A 19,903-nucleotide genomic window follows, 5' to 3' on the forward strand; every position below is an offset into this window, starting at 1 on the left:
GTGCTGACAGCAGTTGAAATGAAAGATTTACTCTCATCTCCATCCCCTCATAAAGAGCCCCCGAGGCCTGGAAGGAGAGAGAGCCTGCTCGCCTCCTCCAGCTCCTTAATCATAGCGGGCTCCCTGAGTGTGTGCGCATGCATGCTGGAGAGGCAGAATGAGCGTGGCACAGTCCTGCTGAACGTTATCTCTTTTTTTTTTTTTTAATTATTTATTTAATTTTCCCTGCTTTGAGTCTAATGTTGCAGTGAGTGTTTTATGCTCTGATGTCCCTGCTCCTGGGAGACGGCACAGTTTTCATCGAGGGAATAAGAACTGCTGAGGGTCTTCTTCTTTTTTTTTTTTTTGGTGCTGGGTATATTCGTAGCTCCTCTCTGGTATAAAGAGGACACTTGGCTAGATAATCTTATTCTCTTGCTAATGGCGCCCAGAGAAGTCAATATTACTCTAAGCATTGATGCAATATTGACTCGGAGCGGTCCCAGCTGCACATTAGCACCTCGGACCTTTTGTTTCTTTAGCGTGCACTAATAGTGTTTCAGCTTTTGAACTGCAGGGATTGGCTGCTCTGTAAAGATAGCAGCCACAAGGCCTGCTTTTAAGTTGTTGTTTAAAAAAGGGGGGGTGGGGGGTGTATAGTTTGACTTGTTGGAAAACATGCTAATTTGCCCTCCTGAGTTAAATGAGAGGAGAAATATGCATTAACATAAACACAGGAAACAGAGGAAATAAGTTTATGTAGCTGTGAGTTTGCCAGACGACAGAGAAGGAGTCACTGACCATGCCAAGAAATAGACGAGCTGTTAATTAATGATATTTTTAGGTTGCTTTAAGGCTTATTTTACTTTGTTTTTTAAGGAGCATAAGGAGAGCTGTTACCCGTGTTGTTTGGTGGTAAGAGTGCCATCAATCGTCTCCTCCAACAAGAAAAAGCGAGTGTATCTCAGAATGTGTTTATTTAAATTGCTGCCTTTAAAAGCAACGACAACTGTAAAGCAATCCCTGCAACATCAGTCTTTACAAGTGGAGAAAACGTTTCTTTTTTTCCCCCTAAATGAATAATAGTCTGTGCCTCATTGAAGAGTTAGTGTTTTCTTTGTGACTTTGATTCACAGCTTAGTTGTTGTTGTTGTTGTAATAGTAGCAGCCTGGCTGATTTACAGCTCTTGAGTGGTGCCAAATGCTGCGTGTGTTTATATGTACATAGAGCTGTGCTCAGAGCCCCGTGAGCCATAAAAAGAGAAAAGCAGGGTCTGTTTGCCTCTCGGTGCTTCCTGCATGATCACTCAGAGACGAGGCTATCTGTCAGGGCTCTGCCCGAGCATCAGGAAGACTGTCAGACGGCACACGGCGAGCCGGCTCCTTTTTACCCACCGATCCTAATGAGTGAGCTCATCAGTAGAGGCAACCTTATGTCTCACTGTGCTACATGATAAGACAATGATGGATTGTTAGGTGGAGACTGGTGGAGGTGTTGTTTTTAATCTGAGGAGCAGTTAAATGATGACTTGGTTATCAGAAATCATCTGCCTCCCCCTTTTTTTCCCTTTTTTAAATTGAGACACGCAGTTTTCTGTAACTGAAATATAAATGGAATACGACCATTCACGGCGCCTCTTTATTATATTATATTGCATAACACAGAGAAAAGCAGCAAATACTCAGAATCAGATTCATTACTTAGGAATGTTTGGCATTTTTGCTAAGTGGCTTTTAAAATCAACAGCAGCTCTCACGTGGTATGCTTGAATTCGTGTAATGAAGGTAAAATGGTGTAAATGGTGTAATATATGAATGCTCGCTGTGCCGTTCTGTCCATTGAGCAAAGTCTCCCTTCCTCCCACAGTCAAGAGGAGGAGTTGTCCTCATCCTCCAGTGAAGAGGAGGAGAGCGATCAGCGGCAGAATGAAGACCTGTTCGGCAAGGTGGTCTGCGTGGAAGGGGTTCCCACCGGGGACAAAAAGAAGACTACGTGGTATCCTGCTCTGGTGAGCTGATAAGCTTTCCTTCCTTTGCTGCTCTCTGCAGCATCGCTGTGGAGGAACGGGGGCTGCTGCTGCTGCCGGGCTTCCAGTGAAGTCACGGCATTATGCAGTTTCATCAAAATGCCTGCTTATGTAACCTCAGCACTCAGCAGGATTATGTTATTGTGCTAGAATTTGCCTTCCATCAAATGCTGTAATATGCATGTAATAACATTTCATATCCAGACAGACTTCATGTTCCGACTTGAAGGACGAAAAAGAGCTCGAGTCTTATTTTGCAGAAGAAAAAAACCCCGTCTTGTTTTCCATGATGTGTGCGAAATGTCAGACAGACATCAGTTTGATGTCTTCAGTCTTTGCCTATCCATTTCCATCCACCCAGCTGTAACACTCAGTCACCGTTAGCGCACAATGAAATAGTGACAGGCCTTGTTTGTTTGTGTAAGTGTTACAAGTAGAACTGGGAGAATAGGAGAGGGTGGGGAAAGCTGTCCCTTTTACTGTGTAGTCAGCAGGGGCCCCGCCTCCAGGATTTGTTGTTCTTGGCTTGCTACTGACTGAGCTCCATGCTGCCTCCTTGTGACAGTTGAGAGAAGTGCACTGCACAGTAGCCTGTCATTGTTTACACTGCAACCATATGGCAGAGGGGTGGAGTAGGTACACTGGCAGCTGTCTCGTGCAACAGATGATGCGCGGCTGTGATAGACAGGGGCTCTTTTGGGTGGCCTTGTTATGTAAAAGTTCTAAGACACGAGCGTGCACGTGTGAGCGTATGTGACAGAGCTCGAAATCACACAGCAGGCGTGAGTCATGGACCTGAAGTGAAAGCATCCAATCCCGTGAGCCCGAGTGTACGCAGGCCTGCTGGAAATGCGCTGCTTTTTTGGGTTAGACCCCGGCAGGAGTAGCAGCCCTCACGTTAGTCCTCCTCCTCAGCTCCAGCTGCTAATGATGCTGGCGGGTGCCCACCCCTCGTCATCTCTCGCTCTTCATCTCTCCTGCTAGTTTGATTTTGTATCATAGGCAGCACATTTTGTAATCAATCAGTGTGCCCTTTTGCTGAAACCGCTTTAGTCATTAAGTCATTCTCTGATACACCCCCACCCCTCCCCTATTCTTCTTCTTTTTATTGCCTCAGCACCACCTCACGTGACCTTTTTCTGACTTTCTCTTGTTTCTGTGCAACAAGGTCATCTCCCCCGACTGCCACGAAGACATGACCGTGAAGAAGGACAACGTCTTTGTGCGCTCGTTCAAGGATGGAAAATTGTGAGTCATTAATAATTCGCCCAAAGCGACATTTACATTCTGTTGTGTTAAGCTGCTTCTGCACTAATTATTATTAGTAGCTTATCCAGCATAATTTATGATGCAATCAATGAAAAGTGAGACAGAGGGAACTTGGGCCGCTTGTCGGCCACAAAACTAAGAGGTAGTAAAGCTGTGGCGTGCAGATGCTTTGCGCTGGCCCTTGATCATTTATATAAGTTGTTCTTGATTCATTTTTGTTTGTAAGTCAATTTGCACACTAACCATTTAATACTAATGTAAAGTACGGCCATTGTGGCTCTGTCAGATAACATTTGTATTTCTTGACTAAGTAATTGTGCATGTGTTTGGTGAATGAATTCAAATCTCCATTGATTAGAGGAATATAGGCTCATATAGGCCTCAAGCACACAGCCTTCCTCTGCAGCATCGCCTATTGTTATTTTATTTGTCCTGAGGCTGTGAGTTACTGGTGTGGAGAGGTAGTGTAGCTTCCCTGCAGCCTGCCCTCGGCATAGAACCACACAGCCAGATTGTTTTGTCTGTGGTAAAGAAAGAAATAAGTCCTGTCAAGAGCTCAGCTGGCGGTTGTGTTACTGCAGCCTTTCTTCATGTGGGTAGAAACATAGTCCACACTCAGCATAAATTAATCTGGCGCTTGTTCGCCCGCTCCAAAGACTACTTTCCTGTCTGTTTGAATTCCCGCAATGACTAAATACACTTGCTTTAAAAGGAATCTTGAGCGAGTCGCCGGCGTGACCTCCTTAATCTGCGGCTGAAGACAAATATGCAGCACAGGGAGTCTTATCACTTGGCTAAAGGTAGAGCTGATGAAAGGGATAAGATAAAGAATGATAAATCGGAGACCAGCTGGAAGTTGTACGGCTGTGAAGTATTTCCTCTCTGACCGAGGGCACCCTGTGAAAAACCTGTGTGGTGTTTTTTTTTGTCTTGTTTGCAAGTGGAATCGCATTGGAGTACTTTTTCTTTCTGCTCTGCAGCTATTTGATTTAAGTCGCTGAAAGCGCTACTGTGCATCCAGGTGAGATTGCAAAAAACAGCAAATGAAAGGAGGAGGAAAATCTATATGATTGTTTTCAGTTTGTTTCCGTCTCCAATCGGTTTGCTCTCATATGCATGAAGCAAAATTTCCAACATGTGTATCGTTATTGTTACGCATAGCATTTTTAGAGTGTAGTAGCGAGACATAAGAAAACACATTTTAAGCACATTTGATTGCTGAGTGTGCATCCTCTCTGTCGCTGCAGTGCTGCGTGATTTCCTTTAGCCCTTTTACTGCTTTCAAGTGCCTTTCCATTCTTCTGCACACACTTGTCACTGTTTATTATTCCACTTTTTATCTTTTCTGACAACCTCTTCTCAGCTATTATCAGGCTGGTGTGGTTTGTTTTTTGAACAAGGGGTTTACATCCATAGGCCACGTGACCTCTCCCACACAGCACCCGGGGTCAGTGTGTTCGCTTTCCTCAGGAGAGTTGTATATTGTTACTAATAACCATTGAATATGTCTTTCAAAAAAAAAAAACAATGGCTTGGAAAACATTTTGAGGGAAAGGAAGGTCAGATCCAGGGGTGAGGCGGGAGTTGTCAGGAAGTGGTTTTACTGTTTCCACTGTTACTACAGTAACCAGATCTGACAAGTCTTTCCTGTTTCCACTTTTTTTCCCCTTTTAGTCAGCTTGCAAACTTGTCTGTGTTTTTTAACCTGCAACAGAAAAAGACAGTGTAATGAGCGTGAGTGGGTTGTAAACCTCAGCTAAACAAACCTGCACGTGGTTTCTCCGAGTTACAGACAGGTGTCCTTGTCAGTGCCGTGTTTGTAGCGATTATCTAAGGAAATGCCAGGAAACCGAGCCGTTCTCTCAGTGTGAGGTCGTTTAGCTTTTATACACTTGTTTCTTTAAAATTTCACTCCATGACAAATCTAGTCATTGGATCTGCTCAGCTGCCTACAGATACCACAGCAAATCGCCTCACATTGCTCACCAGCCAAACCTCTGACTGCTTTCAGCTTACAAGCTTCACTGATCCGTGTGTCTGCCAAATCGCCAGCAGCTGACTGTGCCCAGCCGCTTTAGGGGTGCTGTAAGAAAGTAGTCTGTGACCGCTCAGGTTTTTGGAGGCTTTGATTGGCGCACAGCTGTAAGGTTGTTTTAATGAATAAGACTATACGGTAGAGCTCTGAGCTGTTTAGACTTTGTTGTTTTAAGAAAACTTTTTTTTTTCCTACTCCACACTTTCTAATCAGAGTTGCTATATTTTTATTTATTTTTTGCAGTTACATGGTGCTACAGAAGGACGTCCGTGAGTTCGACAGCAGCTGCCCTCCAAAAGCTGACGCAAGCCTCAAACCCGGTGAGTTTGAAGTCGGTGCTACAGAAGTGGTGCGCAGCAGAGCATACCTTTTATCAGCCGTCTGCGGGCAGCTCTGTACGCTGACACACTTGGCAGAAAACACTCGCAGAGTGGAAGACCAGAGAAGTTTTGTTTATGTTCTGGAGAGAACGCAGCGGTGGAGAGCTCCTGTCACTCTGCAGTCTATTTTTAAAGTCCTCACTAAACTTTTTTTTATAAAAGTGCTACATTATTTTTCATTTTATTCAAATTTTTTTCCACCGCTGAGCTCGTACTCTCGTAATTGCACTTAGCATACAGCTTTGTATTGTCCCCGTCTTGATATTCACAGGTGGTTGACTCACAACTGTGATATTTTCCGCGTTATAAAAGCGTAAAACAAGCATCTGCCGAGGTGGTTAGATACTGCTAAAACCCACCTGTGACACTGTGGCTGGATGCTTCAGCTGCTGTGCGTCACTGTGCAAACACTGGCAGGTTTTCATGCTTCCAGAGTTCCTGGTCTTTTTTATACTGTAGCTTTTATGTGGGCGTATTATTGTTATTGTTGTATATAGTGTAGAACACATTTTTAAAGGTATAAGTGTGTCTTTTGAGCATGCAGTGATGCACGCACAGCTCCAAGAAGTGTTTCGATTAATCCGCTCTTTCAGCGCTGGACGCAGCCCTGGAGTTCCAGAGGCAGCTGGTCGTGCCCAGCATCTGGAAGACAGAAGTGAAGGAGGAAAGTTCCAGCAGCGAAGAGGATGATGACGACGAAGAGGAGGAGCAGGAGGAGGATGCGAGTGGTGAAGAGGAGGAGGTAGAGACAGCAGAGCGCACTTATCCTCTTTACCTACAACCTCCCAGATTTAAAAAAAGAAAAAAAGAGAGATGCCAAACTGTCTTGTTTCCTGTCTGCAGGAGGAGGTGGAGCCGTTCCCCGAGGAGAGGGAGAACTTTCTGCAGCAACTCTACAAGTTCATGGAAGACAGAGGTGAGAGCAGGGCAGGGACCAGTGTGATGTTTGAGGTTTATTTTGTGAATTTTGTCTTTTTTTTTCTCCCTATTAAAAAGAAAAATCATAATTTTCTCCAGCAGACAAACATGTTGTGCTGCTTTTCTTACCACATCCACCTATGCCTTCTGCTTCTCCTCTTCAGGGACTCCCATTAACAAGCGGCCGGTTCTGGGCTACAGGAACCTCAACCTGTTCAAGCTCTACAGGCTGGTGCACAAACTGGGAGGTTTTGACAATGTGAGTGCTACTGCCCGCCCCTGAGAGCAGTTTGATGTCGCTCTCGTTTCGTTTGGTGTCGACTCTCTCTGAATTTTGTCTCCCTCGTTGAGCAGATTGAGAGCGGTTCTGTTTGGAAGCAAGTCTATCAGGATTTGGGAATCCCCGTGCTCAACTCAGCTGCTGGCTACAACGTCAAATGTGCTTACCGCAAGTACGTACAGACACTCCACAGCTTGAAAGCTTTCAAAATGCAAAATCCTCCAGTCGACTTGCTTTTCATCTTTGTGTGATTAACTCTGAGCGGCGCAGGCGTGTCGGCGTGCGCACGCTTTGGAGCAGTAAGATTAAACTTTGGAAAATCTTATTGGATGTGTTGAATGTCTCATCACGCAGGTACTTATACGGATTTGAGGAATACTGCACCTCCACTGCCATCACATTCAAAATGGACCTCCCTTTGAAGCAGGGGACCAAGGGGGAGGCGAAACCTGAGGGGGAGCCAGGGAAAACGGCTCCTACTTCATCAGTCGCCGAAGAGCCAAAAGCCCAAGTGGACGGAGAACCTTGTAGCACACAGCCCGTTATCTGCAAGGTGCATTATCCCGAGTGCTGTCTGTTATTTTAGATGAATTTCTGCACACCTCCCATGTTATTCATAATAAAGCGTCATGTCTGTGAAGGTTCTCAGTCTATAACCTTCACAATAATAAAGCGTCCTTCTCTCACAGGACGAGAAACCTGATTCGACCCCGAGTAAAACGGAATCCGAAACATCGAAAAGCGAGGGGAAAGAGGGCGGAAACGATGGCGATGATGAAGAAGAGGACGGTCCGCACAAAGCCGACGCCGACGAGGGCTCGTCGACGGCTCGCCTCGGAGCCGAGGACATGAAGGAGGAGCACGATGAGGAGCAGGAGAGCAAGGACAACTCTGGGTAGGTTCACTGAAGGGGATGCTCCCTCCTCCACAGTTGCTTAAAAAACAAAACGTATGGTCAGGGCACAAACATGAGCTCCTGCATGGTAAAACTATTCCATGTGAAAGCAAAATAAGAATGCAAAAGGACTCGAGGTATTTGCTTTCCTTGGTGGCAGCACGATGCTAAAACACCATTAGCAGATGAGGAGCAGTGATCCTTCTGACCTTAAAAGTACTAATACGCCGTATACTCTTACCTGCTAACCAGAGAGAGGCGCGCTCTCCTCTCTCTCCTCTAACTAAGCTCTTATCCACTGCCCTTTGTGCTATTATTATTCCTTGTTGCTTAGTCGACATCGGCTGGCAGAGACATCTTAGAGCACCAAAGCCTGACTGCTACCTTTCACCTGGCATGTCATGCTGTGCTTTCTCGCTGTCTCTCGCTCGCTGGGATTGTTTGACCATGCCGAGCCTCTCTCACTCAGTGCACAACATGGCTGTGCTCTTCTTGATTCCTGCCCTTTCCTGATCTCTCTCTCTGCCACCCTCTTCCTGTCTTTTCTCTCATCTTTTTGGCTTTCAGTGTTCAGCTTTATTTAAATGTTCCATGTGTGTGAATGTTGTCATAGATGCATTAACCCTCCAGTTGTGAGATATGTATATATATTTATATATACAGTGCTTGAGATGCTTTTAGAGGAAAACTCTGAGTGTTGGTAAATGGATTGTTGTACAGTTTGGCCTCAGCAGTTGCATTTTCCCTGTTGCCTCCTGTGATTAGCGCCGTCTGTCCAGCTCAGACCTGTTTGTTCAACGTCCACAGTGACAGTTGTACAGTTGTGTTGTTTGGACTGCTGAAAGCTAGAAAACAGGTTCTTGGTTTACTGAGTCTCTGTGTCTGACTGAAGGACTGCAAAATTCCTGCACGTTATGAGGAGGTTATCTGTAGTTTACACCAACCGTGGCCACAGATACCTGCTGATAGAAGACCACTTGTGACCTCTATGACAGTCAGAAGTCTCCTTGATCCTTCGGCTTTGTCGGGATCAACGTCCTTGCAGATTACGAGTTTACAGATGCACTCAGTGGACAAGCCGCAGGCTGATCTGATCTGAGCTTTTCTGATCATATCAAACCTGTTTGATGTTTACAGGCTGTAAACTGGAACAGACGGGTGTTGTGTCAGGGTCATGTTTTCATTCCAGCATCAGCACAGACGGCGTGTAGCCACTGAAACTAGCTTACTGTGAGCTTAAACGAGAAGGCGATGCATTAGTAGGAGACATCGATGAGTTATTGTTGAGTTCTTGCTGGACAGGTGCTTATTTTTACGATGAAGCCTTCTCAACGGCTTTGCTGGAAAGTTCACTTGGACTGTTGACCTTTTGGCTTTTACTCATAATGATGAGCACTGCAGTTGAATTGTGCTCATTTTGAGCAAGCCGAGTCTTAATCTACGTGATATTTGTGTGTTTTATTTATTTTTCAATCAGGGGTGGAAATGTTTTTAAAAATCAGTCGGCTCCTGGAAATAAGCCCGTCTGCACGTTCTGAGGAGCTAAGTTTGGGAGGGACTGTGAGGCGTGCTGTGCTGTAGATGTTGTTTGTCGCAGCGGGCCGACTTGGACCTCGCAGCCGTGCTTCCTCTCAGTGCTGTAGCCTCGCTTTAAGTTGCTGCGTTGCCTGTCCCGTTGCGCTTTGCCATGCTTAACCCACCCCACGAGGCCCCCTGGCACCTAAAACACTTACTGACACCCCTGCACCACCCCTATATCTCCTGATTGTTTCCCTCTAGCTCCTTCTTGTGGCTGCTTTGTTTCTTTACAGCGTGCGTACGAGGGTGAATGAGAATCCCCTGTGTGTGTGTGTGTGTGGGGTTAGACAGCATAACAGTAGTGTGATTTCTTATCATTAATTTTTACTATGAAAGAATAAAGAATGATGTGTTTTGTTTGTTTTTTTGCTGAAACACTTCATGTACTGTTCTTTGACTGGCTTTTCTATTAATGATGCAGCTGGACTAGAGCTAAGGCAGCTTATGTTTCTGTGCAGGTGAAGGTGTAGTGTTGTAATGGGACAGGGAAAGGCAAGGGTGGAGCAAATAGACTAGAAAACAGGCTTGTTATAGCAGCAGGCAGCGAGTTGGGGGTGGATGGGTGAGGGTGGTGGTTTTTGTAGTGTTATAGCCTAGGGCCAGGAAGTGCTGAACTGTTTTTCTTGCAGGGATGACAGCAGTCAGGAGGGGGAGGAAGGGGAGGAGTTTGAGTGTTACCCCCCGGGGATGAAGGTGCAGGTGAGGTATGGGCGAGGCCGCAATCTGAAGACGTACGAGGCCACTGTGAAAGAGGCAGACGTGGAGGGGGGAGAGGTGCTCTACCTGGTGCACTACTGTGGCTGGAACGTCAGGTAAGACAGGACCTGGGGAGAAATCACCTAAACGTCTATTTTCACCCTAATTCAAAAGAAAACAGACCAAAAAAACAAATTTTTAAAAATCCATCTCTTAACTCATGGGATCACCGCCTACGTGGGTGTCCCCGCAGCAGTAACCCTTCCTCACAATTCTGCTTCGTGTGAACCAGTGCCATGGTCAGCACTCTGATTATGGAGAGCACTGGGCCATCTAGTGGCAGAAACACAACTGAGTATCGGGTTGATGCGGATTCACTCCTCAGCTTCCTCTCTCTCAGTTTTGACCAAAATCCCCTGTCTGTCTGTCCCCCAGCTGTCTGTCTCTCAAACAGATCTACAGACAGCCTGATTTTTTTTATTTATTTTTTTATTTTTAACCAATTTGAAGTCTTTTAACAATCAAACAAAACTTCCAATCCTACAATGTGATATTTGAATGTGAGCTAACACTGAATGGCCAACCTAAGTGCTGCTACACTCACCTCTACCTCTCAACCCTCTCCCCCCTCCCCAGCGGGTCAGGGTTAAACGCAGTGTTGAGTAGAGTGTTAGGGTACCATGACACAGAGGTTAACTAGTGCAATCGGCATTTCATCGTCTCAATGTTGTTGTGTGGTCCTCTAGCACTCTATAAAAGACAGTGGGATGTTCTCTGCATTGTGTCTGTTGTGTGTGATGTTGTGAAACTTTTTTCTTCCATCCCCCCCTCCCCTCCTCCTCATACGACCCACTTCCTCGGTATTGTGTGAATTCTACTGAATATGATTTGTGTGGTGGTCGGTGTTCTATCTTGTTTCTTTCTTCATCGTAAAAAGGTTGTGTCTTTTTTTCCACATAACACCATGGGATTTCTTCTCTTGCTGTTGAGGCTTACTGTGTCACAGCAATATGTCGGGGTCAGACAGTAGAAGCGTCTGTGTGGTGGTGGGTGGTGTGAGAGAATATTTCACAGCTCCTTCTTCAAAGTCCTAAATGATGAAACTCTTTCTCGTCTTTGTACTTGATTTTCTTTCCTTTTTTTTCTTCTTTCTTTCTTTTTCTTTTCTTTTTTTTTTTTTATAGATATGATGAGTGGATCAAAGCAGACAAGATTGTGCGACCCGCCAATAAGAATGTACCAAAAATAAAGCACCGTAAAAAAATAAAGGTATGACTTTGGAGAGCCGGTGACTTTTATTAAGTCTTAAAATCCCGGTTTGGTGTCGTGAAGTGAAAGGCTGACTGACTTATGTTGACTTCTGGCAGAAAATGCAAGACAATTTGGAGAGGCTCGATGACAGGGAGGTCCTCGGCCCTTCGTCCAACGCTAACCGTGTCCCACGCTCCAAGTGTGGCCTGAGCCAGGACGTCTTTTCCAAGATGGACGAGGGTGAGGACAAAGGGCCTCAGCAGTCTCCAGTCAAGGCTATAGAAATTACTTCTATCCTCAATGGCCTGCAAGGTAGCAACACTCATTAGCCTGTAGTGGTCATGCACACTTGCAGCAGATTAGGACCGCGTCACTCTGATGTGTGTGTTGTTTTTGTTTTTTTTAACAACCTAATAAAGCTTTGTTCTGTTTGCTTCAGCCTCCGAGGTGTCCACGGATGAAAGCGAGCATGAAGCTGAGGAGGGAGAGCATAACGAAGAGGATCAGCCAGGGAGCCGTCTCAGAAAAGGCCAACCAGAGCCACCGCAAATTCCAGAGCGCTGGGAGGGCGGAGCCCCGTCCGAAGGGTCCAAACCCTGTCCTGTCACGGGAAAGGCCCAGGACACCGTCAGTGTGGAGAGCCCAGATGCCGGAAAGCGCAGAAGCCAACCAGAGTCGGAGGGAGAGGCGAGCACGAGGAAGAGGAAAGCTGACAGCGCAGCAGAGAGGACTCCAAAAGGTCAATCCAGAGCTAAGACCAGGAACACCAGGAGTGCTGACTGGCTACCTGCGGGTTCTCCGATGAGAGGGGAGGAGAGAGCAGCCGCTCCTGGAGAGGAGAGGGGGGCCTCATCTAGCAGCAGTTCAGATGATGAGGGTGCAGCTGTGGCCGAGGCTCAGCCTGAGGAAAGTGAGCGAACCCACCCCAAAACCAAGGGGTCACCGACCAAGAAGTACAACGGAATGAAGGAGAAAAGCAAAACCAGCCGACAAGGAGGCTTCTGGGAGATTCCCGAAAAGAGAGCCAAAGTTTCTGGGAATGTAGAGGAAAGGCCAGCCGTTCGCCCAAAAGGACAAAAAGACGTGTGGTCCAGCATCCAGGCCCAGTGGCCAAAGAAGACTCTCAAGGAGTTATTCTCTGACTCGGACACGGAGGCCGCAAACTCTCCTCCCCCACCGGTGTCCTCGTGTATGGAAGAGCCGAGCGTCGAGCAGGACGCGAGAGGCGAGGACGACACCTCGCAGGAGCAGATGGAGACCGAGAAGCTCCGGGAGTTCCCGAGCAGCGGGAGCAACTCTGTACTCAACACGCCACCAACGACGCCGGAGTCCCCATCGGGAGGAGGAGGCAGCGCCGTGGAAGAGTCCGGTCAAGCGCAGCCTTCCTCCCCGCCCCCATCCATACCCGCTGCCTTGCCTTCAGAGCCGGTTTCGGACGCTCTTCCCACAGGGCCAGTACAGGAGGAGGTGACAGGCGGGCGCAGCGAGACAGATAGCAGCACAGTGGAGGTGGAGAGTCTAGGAGGAGAGCTGCAGGACGAAGGGGCGAGTTCCCCCTCGAAGGTGTTCGACGTCAGCCTCTCGTGCAACAGCAGCAGCTGCAGCCTCGAGCTGAGCAACAGCAGCCAGCAGGAGAGCGAACAGAAGTCCAAAGGTACGAGTGGCAGCAAAAATCTTATTTTAACAGGTTTATTTTTCAGTGACACAACTCATTTTTCTTCAGGATGGAATACTAAAGAAACAGAGGCTGACTACTCATTTCACAGTCCGCCTATTCCCTCACCGTCTTCTCACTCTTTTCTTTTGTAGCGTCTGCGAGTCAGAAGCGGCAGAAAGAATCACAGACTGGCGGCGCAACAAAGAAACACAAGCCAAACCGCAAGAGCCTCGGTGTGCCTCCCAAAAAGAATAGGAAAACAGGTAAGAAGAGCTGTGGGTAGAAATGATGACACCCGCTAACGTTCTCATTTTCAGCGCCAGCACTGCTTTCATGTGTCTCCGTTTCATTTATTAACCCGTTTGCAGGCATCATGTAACAGATGCCAGGTAGGAGAGGATTTGAGGCGTTTCCTGTTCACTGCATTTTCTTTCTTTTTCCTCTTTTTCTTCAGCCAACAGCAGTGACAGCGAGGACCAGTCTGTTGTTGAGGGCACTGCCAAATCAACTGCCTCTAAAAACAACCCATCGGAGCTGAAGGCTGCCACTTCGCCCAAATGTCACGGGCGATCTCCCCCTTCGAGCCATAAATACCACAAGCAGGGTGATGCAGACCACGCACAGCACCGGGATAACCACGGAAGATCGCCGCGGGTGTACAAGTGGAGTTTCCAGATGTGTGAGTATCCAACCCATTTGGTTTATGCTTGTCAGCTCTTTAGTGCTTCTTGTGAACCTATCCTTTCATTTTGGGTCCTCTCAGCTGATCTGGAGAAGATGACCAGCCTGGAGAGGATCTCGTTTCTTCAGGAGAAACTTCAGGACATCAGGAATCACTACCTCTCCCTCAAGTCTGAGGTCGCCTCTATCGACAGACGACGAAAACGCATGAAGAAGAAGGAACGAGAAAGTGAGTCAGCTCTTTATTGCCTGGAATAATAACTAGCATGTTATTTACTAAATTTGGTTCACCATTAAAGCAAGAGGAGTAAAACAGGAAGTCACTGTCGCATCTTCTTCTTTTTTTAATCAGCTTAACCAATCACTGCTTCTGCTCTGCAGGCACAGTGGCCGCTTCCTCCTCATCATCCTCCTCCTCCTCACCGTCCTCCAGCTCGCTCACAGCGGCAGTCATGCTGACGCTGGCAGACCCTCCGGTATCATCCTCATCGTCCTCATCTCAGAACTCCGGGGTTTCAGTGGAGTGCAGGTGACAGGACGACCCAGCAAGGAGCCACACCGCACGAAGCACTTAACCAGCACCCTGGGGTCAGCGCCCCGATTCCCTTTCAACAGGATGAAAAAGTCGACCCACATACTGTAACTACGGGGCACAAAAACCAGACCAGAGACAAAAAAAACACGAAAAAACAAAACAAAAGAGAAGAAACAAGCACTATTTTTTACTGACAACTGTTTTCTCGGCAAGCTAATGGCACTTAAGTGCACTTTTATGACGATTGTGTAGGGGTGGGGCGGGTGAAATTTGTCCAAAAAAACCAAACCCAACATATATACAGATTTGACTTTTGTGCTTTACTTAATTGAACATTTAAAAGAATTGTTTTTGCAAGCAATAATTGTTTCCATTTGATAAAGTTGTATTGCAAAGGGATGATTTCCAGTGAAGACCATCTGTCATCTGTCCTCGTAGCCCAACATGGCGCTCGCCATGTTATTTCTGGAAATCTGGAGGAGAAACGCTGCCACATTGGCATTAAGGGCATAGGAAAGGTAACTTTGCTATGTTTCTCTCTGTTTCATAAAAAAAAACACAAATAAAAATAAAAAGGACCTTCATGTGGATGGGGTTGCCCTCCCCATGTACAGGCAATCGCTCCTGTACATGGTCTGAATCAAGTAGGTGGTGATGGATAAGGTTTCAGCACCATCGTATGTCCGCTGATGGCCTCAGTGGATCATAAGGAATGATACTGTAGTGCCTTTCTTTTCTTTTTTCTTGTTGTTGTTGTTGTTCTCCGCGGGGGCACTTTGAGAAAAGGACAGTACTTTCTTTTCCTGATCCTCCTCTCAGATCAGAGCGTTAGCTGGAACAACGTGTCCCATATAAAAGACTGCAGAACGCTGTGAGTGAGCGAGTGAGCGGGCAGTGAAGGGCTAAGTCTTGGCAGGTAACGACGGGATGTTATCAGTGTATTAGGATTATTACGGTAATTGTAAAAGCAGAGCTCCTGTGTTGGATCACCTGCAAATCTACTACTGAATACTCATCCACAGATTACTGTTGAGATAACAGTCTAAAATGTGCAATGATGGAGGTTGGCGAATGCAATGGATGCATTAAATCAGTTCATCAGCCTTTTTAAAAGCCCATCTGCTATTTTTCATTATGTTTCCATCCTCCATTTTTTTTCAATCCCCCCACTTCAGTTGCATCAGCTTCACTGATGTTAATGTTGCATATCTGCAACCAGATCGAGTCAAAAGTCAGAACACACACAATCAAAGCCGAACTCCACGTTTTCAGTGTTTCCACCTACATGAATTTATTTAATTAAGTACATTTTCACTTCATCGAAATGATGCACACTTTATTGGCATGACATGCCTGCTTCTCACACTCATCCCTACCAAAAGAAAAGAAAAAAAAAAGTTTGACTCTGTTTCTTGTACTATGACCAGAATAAAGGTAGAGATATTGTAAATGTGCATTTATATGATAAGGTGACGTACATGTATACATTTCTGAAGACATCTCCAGTGTTTCCTTTGTATAGACCCCCCTACTGTATGATATCCGGAAGTTACATTTTGTTCGGCACTTATATGTAACTGTATGCTTTTGTTATAAATTTGTATATTGAGAAGTGTTTTGAGTCGAGCTATTTAATATCTTGCACTGTTAATAACATGTACTTTTCTGTACAGACAGTTTTATGGTTTTAACTGTAGTTTGAGTGTAAATAACTGAGGGTTGCAGCATGTTCCGTTTTTGTTTTTTTGTCCTCTTTCTTGTTCTGTTTATTTGAGCTCATTTAATGTTGTTCTGTTCTCCCTTTCTCATCAGTTTTGAGTCTTTATCTAATTTCATGTTTGCTTTAGTTTTTATCCAGTTTTTCTTTGTGTCTTTTGTTTTTCTATAGCTTGTGCTTGTGAGAGAAGAATGGTGGTTTTTGGATGTGGCTGAACTATTTTCCAACCTGTACATGGCCTAAAGCTAAAGCTGTATGAACTTGTATACAGGAAAAAGTCTGTGTCATAGATCAACAGAAAGTAACGGAGCTTATTGAAAAATGCTCAATAGTATTTATTAGGCTCATCTGAGGATGGTCATTGTGTAATTTATTGTAAAAATGTAAGCAAAGCAGAAGCCTCTGTTTGAAATAAATGCCATAGTTTGTGAAGTACTCGGTGTGTCTCTTGCATCAGTGGTGGAAAGTAACTTTAGTCAAGTCTTTGAAGCACTTTACTCAGACACGCCTCTGTTATTATATAATTCAGTGATGACCAGCAACTGTAATCACTTCTATCAAAGCAGAGGTTTTGGCAGTTTGCCAGTCTGCAGCATTCAGCGGTGTGTTAGCATAACGGCAACGAGGAAAGACACCAGCAATCATCTTGGGGAACCTGCCCGTCAATTTGGAAAGGCTTTTAAGGCAGCGTCCAAACAATATGAAGCCAATCGCTCTACAGCGAGAAAGACAAAAACTACTAGAGTGGGCATCCCAGGAAATTCACCCCAGGTTTATGACAGCACAATTAGAAAAAGACTGGACAAGTATCATGTGTTTTGTCTCCAGAGAAAGTCTTTCCTCCCCAAAAAGAACATGGCAGCAGTGTTGGTTTAAAAATGTGCATCTGAACAAACCACAAGACTTCTGGAACAATACCCTCAGAGCAGACAAGACCAAAGTAGATACATCAGACCATAATACCCAGCACCATGTTTGTTATAAACCAAACTACACATCAGCACAAACCCCCTCATACTAATTGTCAAGCATGGTGGCTGGTGGAGGGGTGATGATTAGGGCTTGTTTTGCAGCTACAGGACGTGGGTATGTTGCAGTTAGTCGACCACAAAGACCTCTGTATACCAAAGTATTCTAGAGCCAAATGTGAGGCCATCTGTCCGACAGCTAAAGCTTGGCCAAAATTTGTTCATGCAACAGGACAATGATCCCAAACACAGAAGCAAATCTACAACAGAATAGCTTAAAAAAACAAAATGATGAAGGTGCTGCAGTGGAATGCTGCGGTGAGATGATAAGAGATTTGTGCATAAATCAATGCCGGCAAACCTCAACCATCTGAAGCAACTTTATAAAAAAGAGTAAGTGGAAATTCCTCCACAAAGATGTGAGAAACTGATAAGGTCACACCGAGGTGGTTCTGTTATAGGGGTGTGCTTCGTTTTTCCTCTTGGTCTAATTTTTGTTAAATAAATAAGAAATAATTTATTAATTTTTTTATTATCTAAGACGTAAAACCTTAGAACTGAAAGACTACATTTTTAACCATAGATTTAAATACTTGTTTTTGTTAGTTTGTACATAATTATTTTTTTTAAATGCAGCATTTTAACTTTTTATCAATTTATATTAATATTATTATTATATTATGTATTTATAATATTTATATCTTAAATATTATTCTTCATCATTTTGATTTTAATTTAAAGCATGGCTGGGTAAAAGTGCTAAGGGGCGAAATGTGGCCAAACAAATTATTCGACAGATTATTATTGGTAATTTAACTACATTATACATTAATTTTGTTAAAGTACAGATTATTAACCAGATTAATGATGGTTAAAAGCAACTAATCTTTGTGCGTTATTTATATTTGCCTTTGCTAATTAGCACAGGCAGTATGTAAAATACTATACAGTCTATGGTTATTAGTGGATGTTTTATTTCCGTAGTTTGAGCTTGTTTGTTGCTAACGCAGATGTTTTGGGGTAATTTGGGTCACATTTCCCGCCTTCGTCTACGTCATCACTGACGTACTTCCTGGCACACTTCCTCAGCAGCGTGCTAGCTGCTAGTCAGCGGCGAGCGTGGCTATTCATAAGTAGTTTGAGAAATGTTGAGCGGCAGGACGAGCGCGCTGGTCGCCGGGGTGTGTGGTGCTCTTTTCATCGCATACTGTGTTTACTTTGACAGGAAGCGGCGGAGTGACCCCTGTTTCAAGGAAAAGTTACGTGAGCGTAAGTGTGCAGGTCAACGGCGTAAACTTAGCATCGTAGCACGTTAGCCTCCATGTGACCGCGAGGACGTTAAAAAAAACACTTAAAGCTTCTGGAAACTAATCAAGACTGCGTATTTTCTGTAGCCTTGTAAGCTCCGACTATGGTAACATTTACTCTAATATTATGTCCCTCAGCTGCAGAAGAAGAAAAAGCATGCTACAAGCAACAGCTAGCAAACTTATTCCCTCGTGTTTTCCGTGTTGTACAACAGCAAACTAAACATGCAGCATGGTCTTAAAAACCCACTTCTCTCTCACAGGTCGACGAAAGCAAAAAGTTTCCAGTGAGAAGACTGGGCTTACAAAGGTAGGACATGTAGAAAATAATCGATTCTTGTCTCATTTTGTTTAGTTGGAGCTTACATTTGTTGTTTGTTTATTAACTTGACTTTGAAGCTGCCGAACTTGAAGGACGAAGAAGCTGTCCAGAAATTCTTCTTGGAGGAAATCCAGCTGGCAGAGGAGCTCCTAGCACAAGGTCAGCCACATGTTCATTCACAGAAAACACATGGACGCTTGCAGCATGCGCAAGACGCACACCACTCATATCACTGTAACTGTGGCTACACTGGTGTAGTGACTCTCTACAAAGTTTTAAGCCCTGATAAATTTTTAATGCTTGTTTTTTTATGTGGTCTGTAAACCCGTTTCTTCCCTAACCCAGGTGAATTTGACAAAGGTGTAGACCACCTGACCAATGCCATTGCAGTATGTGGTCAACCTCAGCAGCTACTTCAGGTGCTTCAGCAGACGCTGCCTGCTCCAGTCTTCCAAATGTTGCTCACCAGACTACCCAGCATCAGCCAGGTGAGAGTTACCTGCATCTCCTTGGTTTTTTTTTTGTTTAGCATCCTTGAAAACCCCCCAGTTGCCATTTGTGATTTCTGGGACAAGAAAGGGTGCAAGAATAAACCTTAGAATCATCCAAAGCTGAGAGCTGTGTGTCAGTAGCTCTCGGTTATTTCACCTCTAAGACAAAAATACTTAACGGCCCGTGTAACTGATTTGCCTTTCTGTAATGGGTAATCTCTGAAAGATATTTTCTTCCTCTCTTTCAGCGACTCATCGGCACTCAGTCTTTAGCAGAAGATGACGTCGAATGAACGTATGTGTGTGAATGAGATGGAAATCTATGAGGGAAGGGGGGTTTTAGACACTATCACTGCTGCACGGTTCAGTCGCTTGCGAATTCTGAGCTTCACTGGCCATCGGTTGAGATGAATTTCCCTCCATCACAGCACTTTGAGGTGGATGAACATCTGCCAGGTTACATTTATCGAAATGCATTCCTCCTTTCCAACATATCGGTTATTATGTAGCCATTTGTTTGTATTTAAAGTGCAACCTAAGTATGTAAACAGGAATGTAGACTGTTTGTTCTGTTTGTGACTTAGACTGAAGTGAGTCTGTCTACAGAACACTTGCTTGTGGTGTAATGTTTATATAAATGATTTTGCAGGTTAATTAAAATGTACTTTTTAAAAAACAAAACAGCATTCCAGTCTTTCACCTGGGTTTTTGTTTTTTGTGTCTGTGTAATACTACAATAAAACATGATAACATGTGTTGACTTTTTGATTGTCCACTTGCCAGTAGATGGCAGTAGCAATGCACAGGAAAACATGAAGCATTTAGTTCTGAAATACGGAGCAAGGGCACTTTCACTTTCCCCTCAAATAAAGGGTGTGCAGGAATTGGGGACAAGTATGTTTGTATCAATAAATATT

The 19,903-nt window shown here is 44.9% G+C and overlaps 2 protein-coding genes across 3 annotated transcripts in view; both read left to right on the forward strand.

Moving 5' to 3' along the window:
* Positions 1–16,330, forward strand: part of arid4b (AT-rich interaction domain 4B) — a 39,890-nt gene extending 23,560 nt beyond the window's left edge. The window contains exons 8-24 of one of the 2 annotated variants that reach the window (XM_005742443.1): positions 1,847–1,988; positions 3,175–3,254; positions 5,554–5,630; positions 6,284–6,432; positions 6,534–6,606; positions 6,773–6,867; positions 6,963–7,060; positions 7,243–7,441; positions 7,578–7,783; positions 9,991–10,173; positions 11,242–11,326; positions 11,425–11,620; positions 11,748–12,962; positions 13,118–13,228; positions 13,420–13,644; positions 13,729–13,875; positions 14,028–16,330. In XM_005742443.1, coding sequence (XP_005742500.1) covers positions 1,847–1,988; positions 3,175–3,254; positions 5,554–5,630; positions 6,284–6,432; positions 6,534–6,606; positions 6,773–6,867; positions 6,963–7,060; positions 7,243–7,441; positions 7,578–7,783; positions 9,991–10,173; positions 11,242–11,326; positions 11,425–11,620; positions 11,748–12,962; positions 13,118–13,228; positions 13,420–13,644; positions 13,729–13,875; positions 14,028–14,179 — 3,433 coding nt within the window. In that variant the 3' untranslated portion in view covers positions 14,180–16,330. The remainder of the gene's footprint in view (positions 1–1,846; positions 1,989–3,174; positions 3,255–5,553; positions 5,631–6,283; positions 6,433–6,533; positions 6,607–6,772; positions 6,868–6,962; positions 7,061–7,242; positions 7,442–7,577; positions 7,784–9,990; positions 10,174–11,241; positions 11,327–11,424; positions 11,621–11,747; positions 12,963–13,117; positions 13,229–13,419; positions 13,645–13,728; positions 13,876–14,027) is intronic. The other variant, XM_005742444.1, reaches the window with a different exon arrangement.
* Positions 16,331–17,880: 1,550 nt separating this feature from the next.
* Positions 17,881–19,740, forward strand: tomm20a (translocase of outer mitochondrial membrane 20). Its single transcript, XM_005742449.2, has 5 exons — positions 17,881–18,135; positions 18,437–18,483; positions 18,573–18,654; positions 18,841–18,983; positions 19,235–19,740. The coding sequence occupies exons 1-5, from the start codon at positions 18,012–18,014 to the stop codon at positions 19,277–19,279; spliced, it is 441 nt and encodes a 146-aa protein (XP_005742506.1). The 5' UTR covers positions 17,881–18,011; the 3' UTR covers positions 19,280–19,740.
* The last annotated feature ends 163 nt before the right edge of the window (positions 19,741–19,903 follow it).

This window comes from Pundamilia nyererei, unplaced genomic scaffold (assembly GCF_000239375.1).
Source record: "Pundamilia nyererei isolate P.nyererei 1_Seehausen unplaced genomic scaffold, PunNye1.0 scaffold00120, whole genome shotgun sequence".
Taxonomy (NCBI): Eukaryota; Metazoa; Chordata; class Actinopteri; order Cichliformes; family Cichlidae; genus Pundamilia; species Pundamilia nyererei.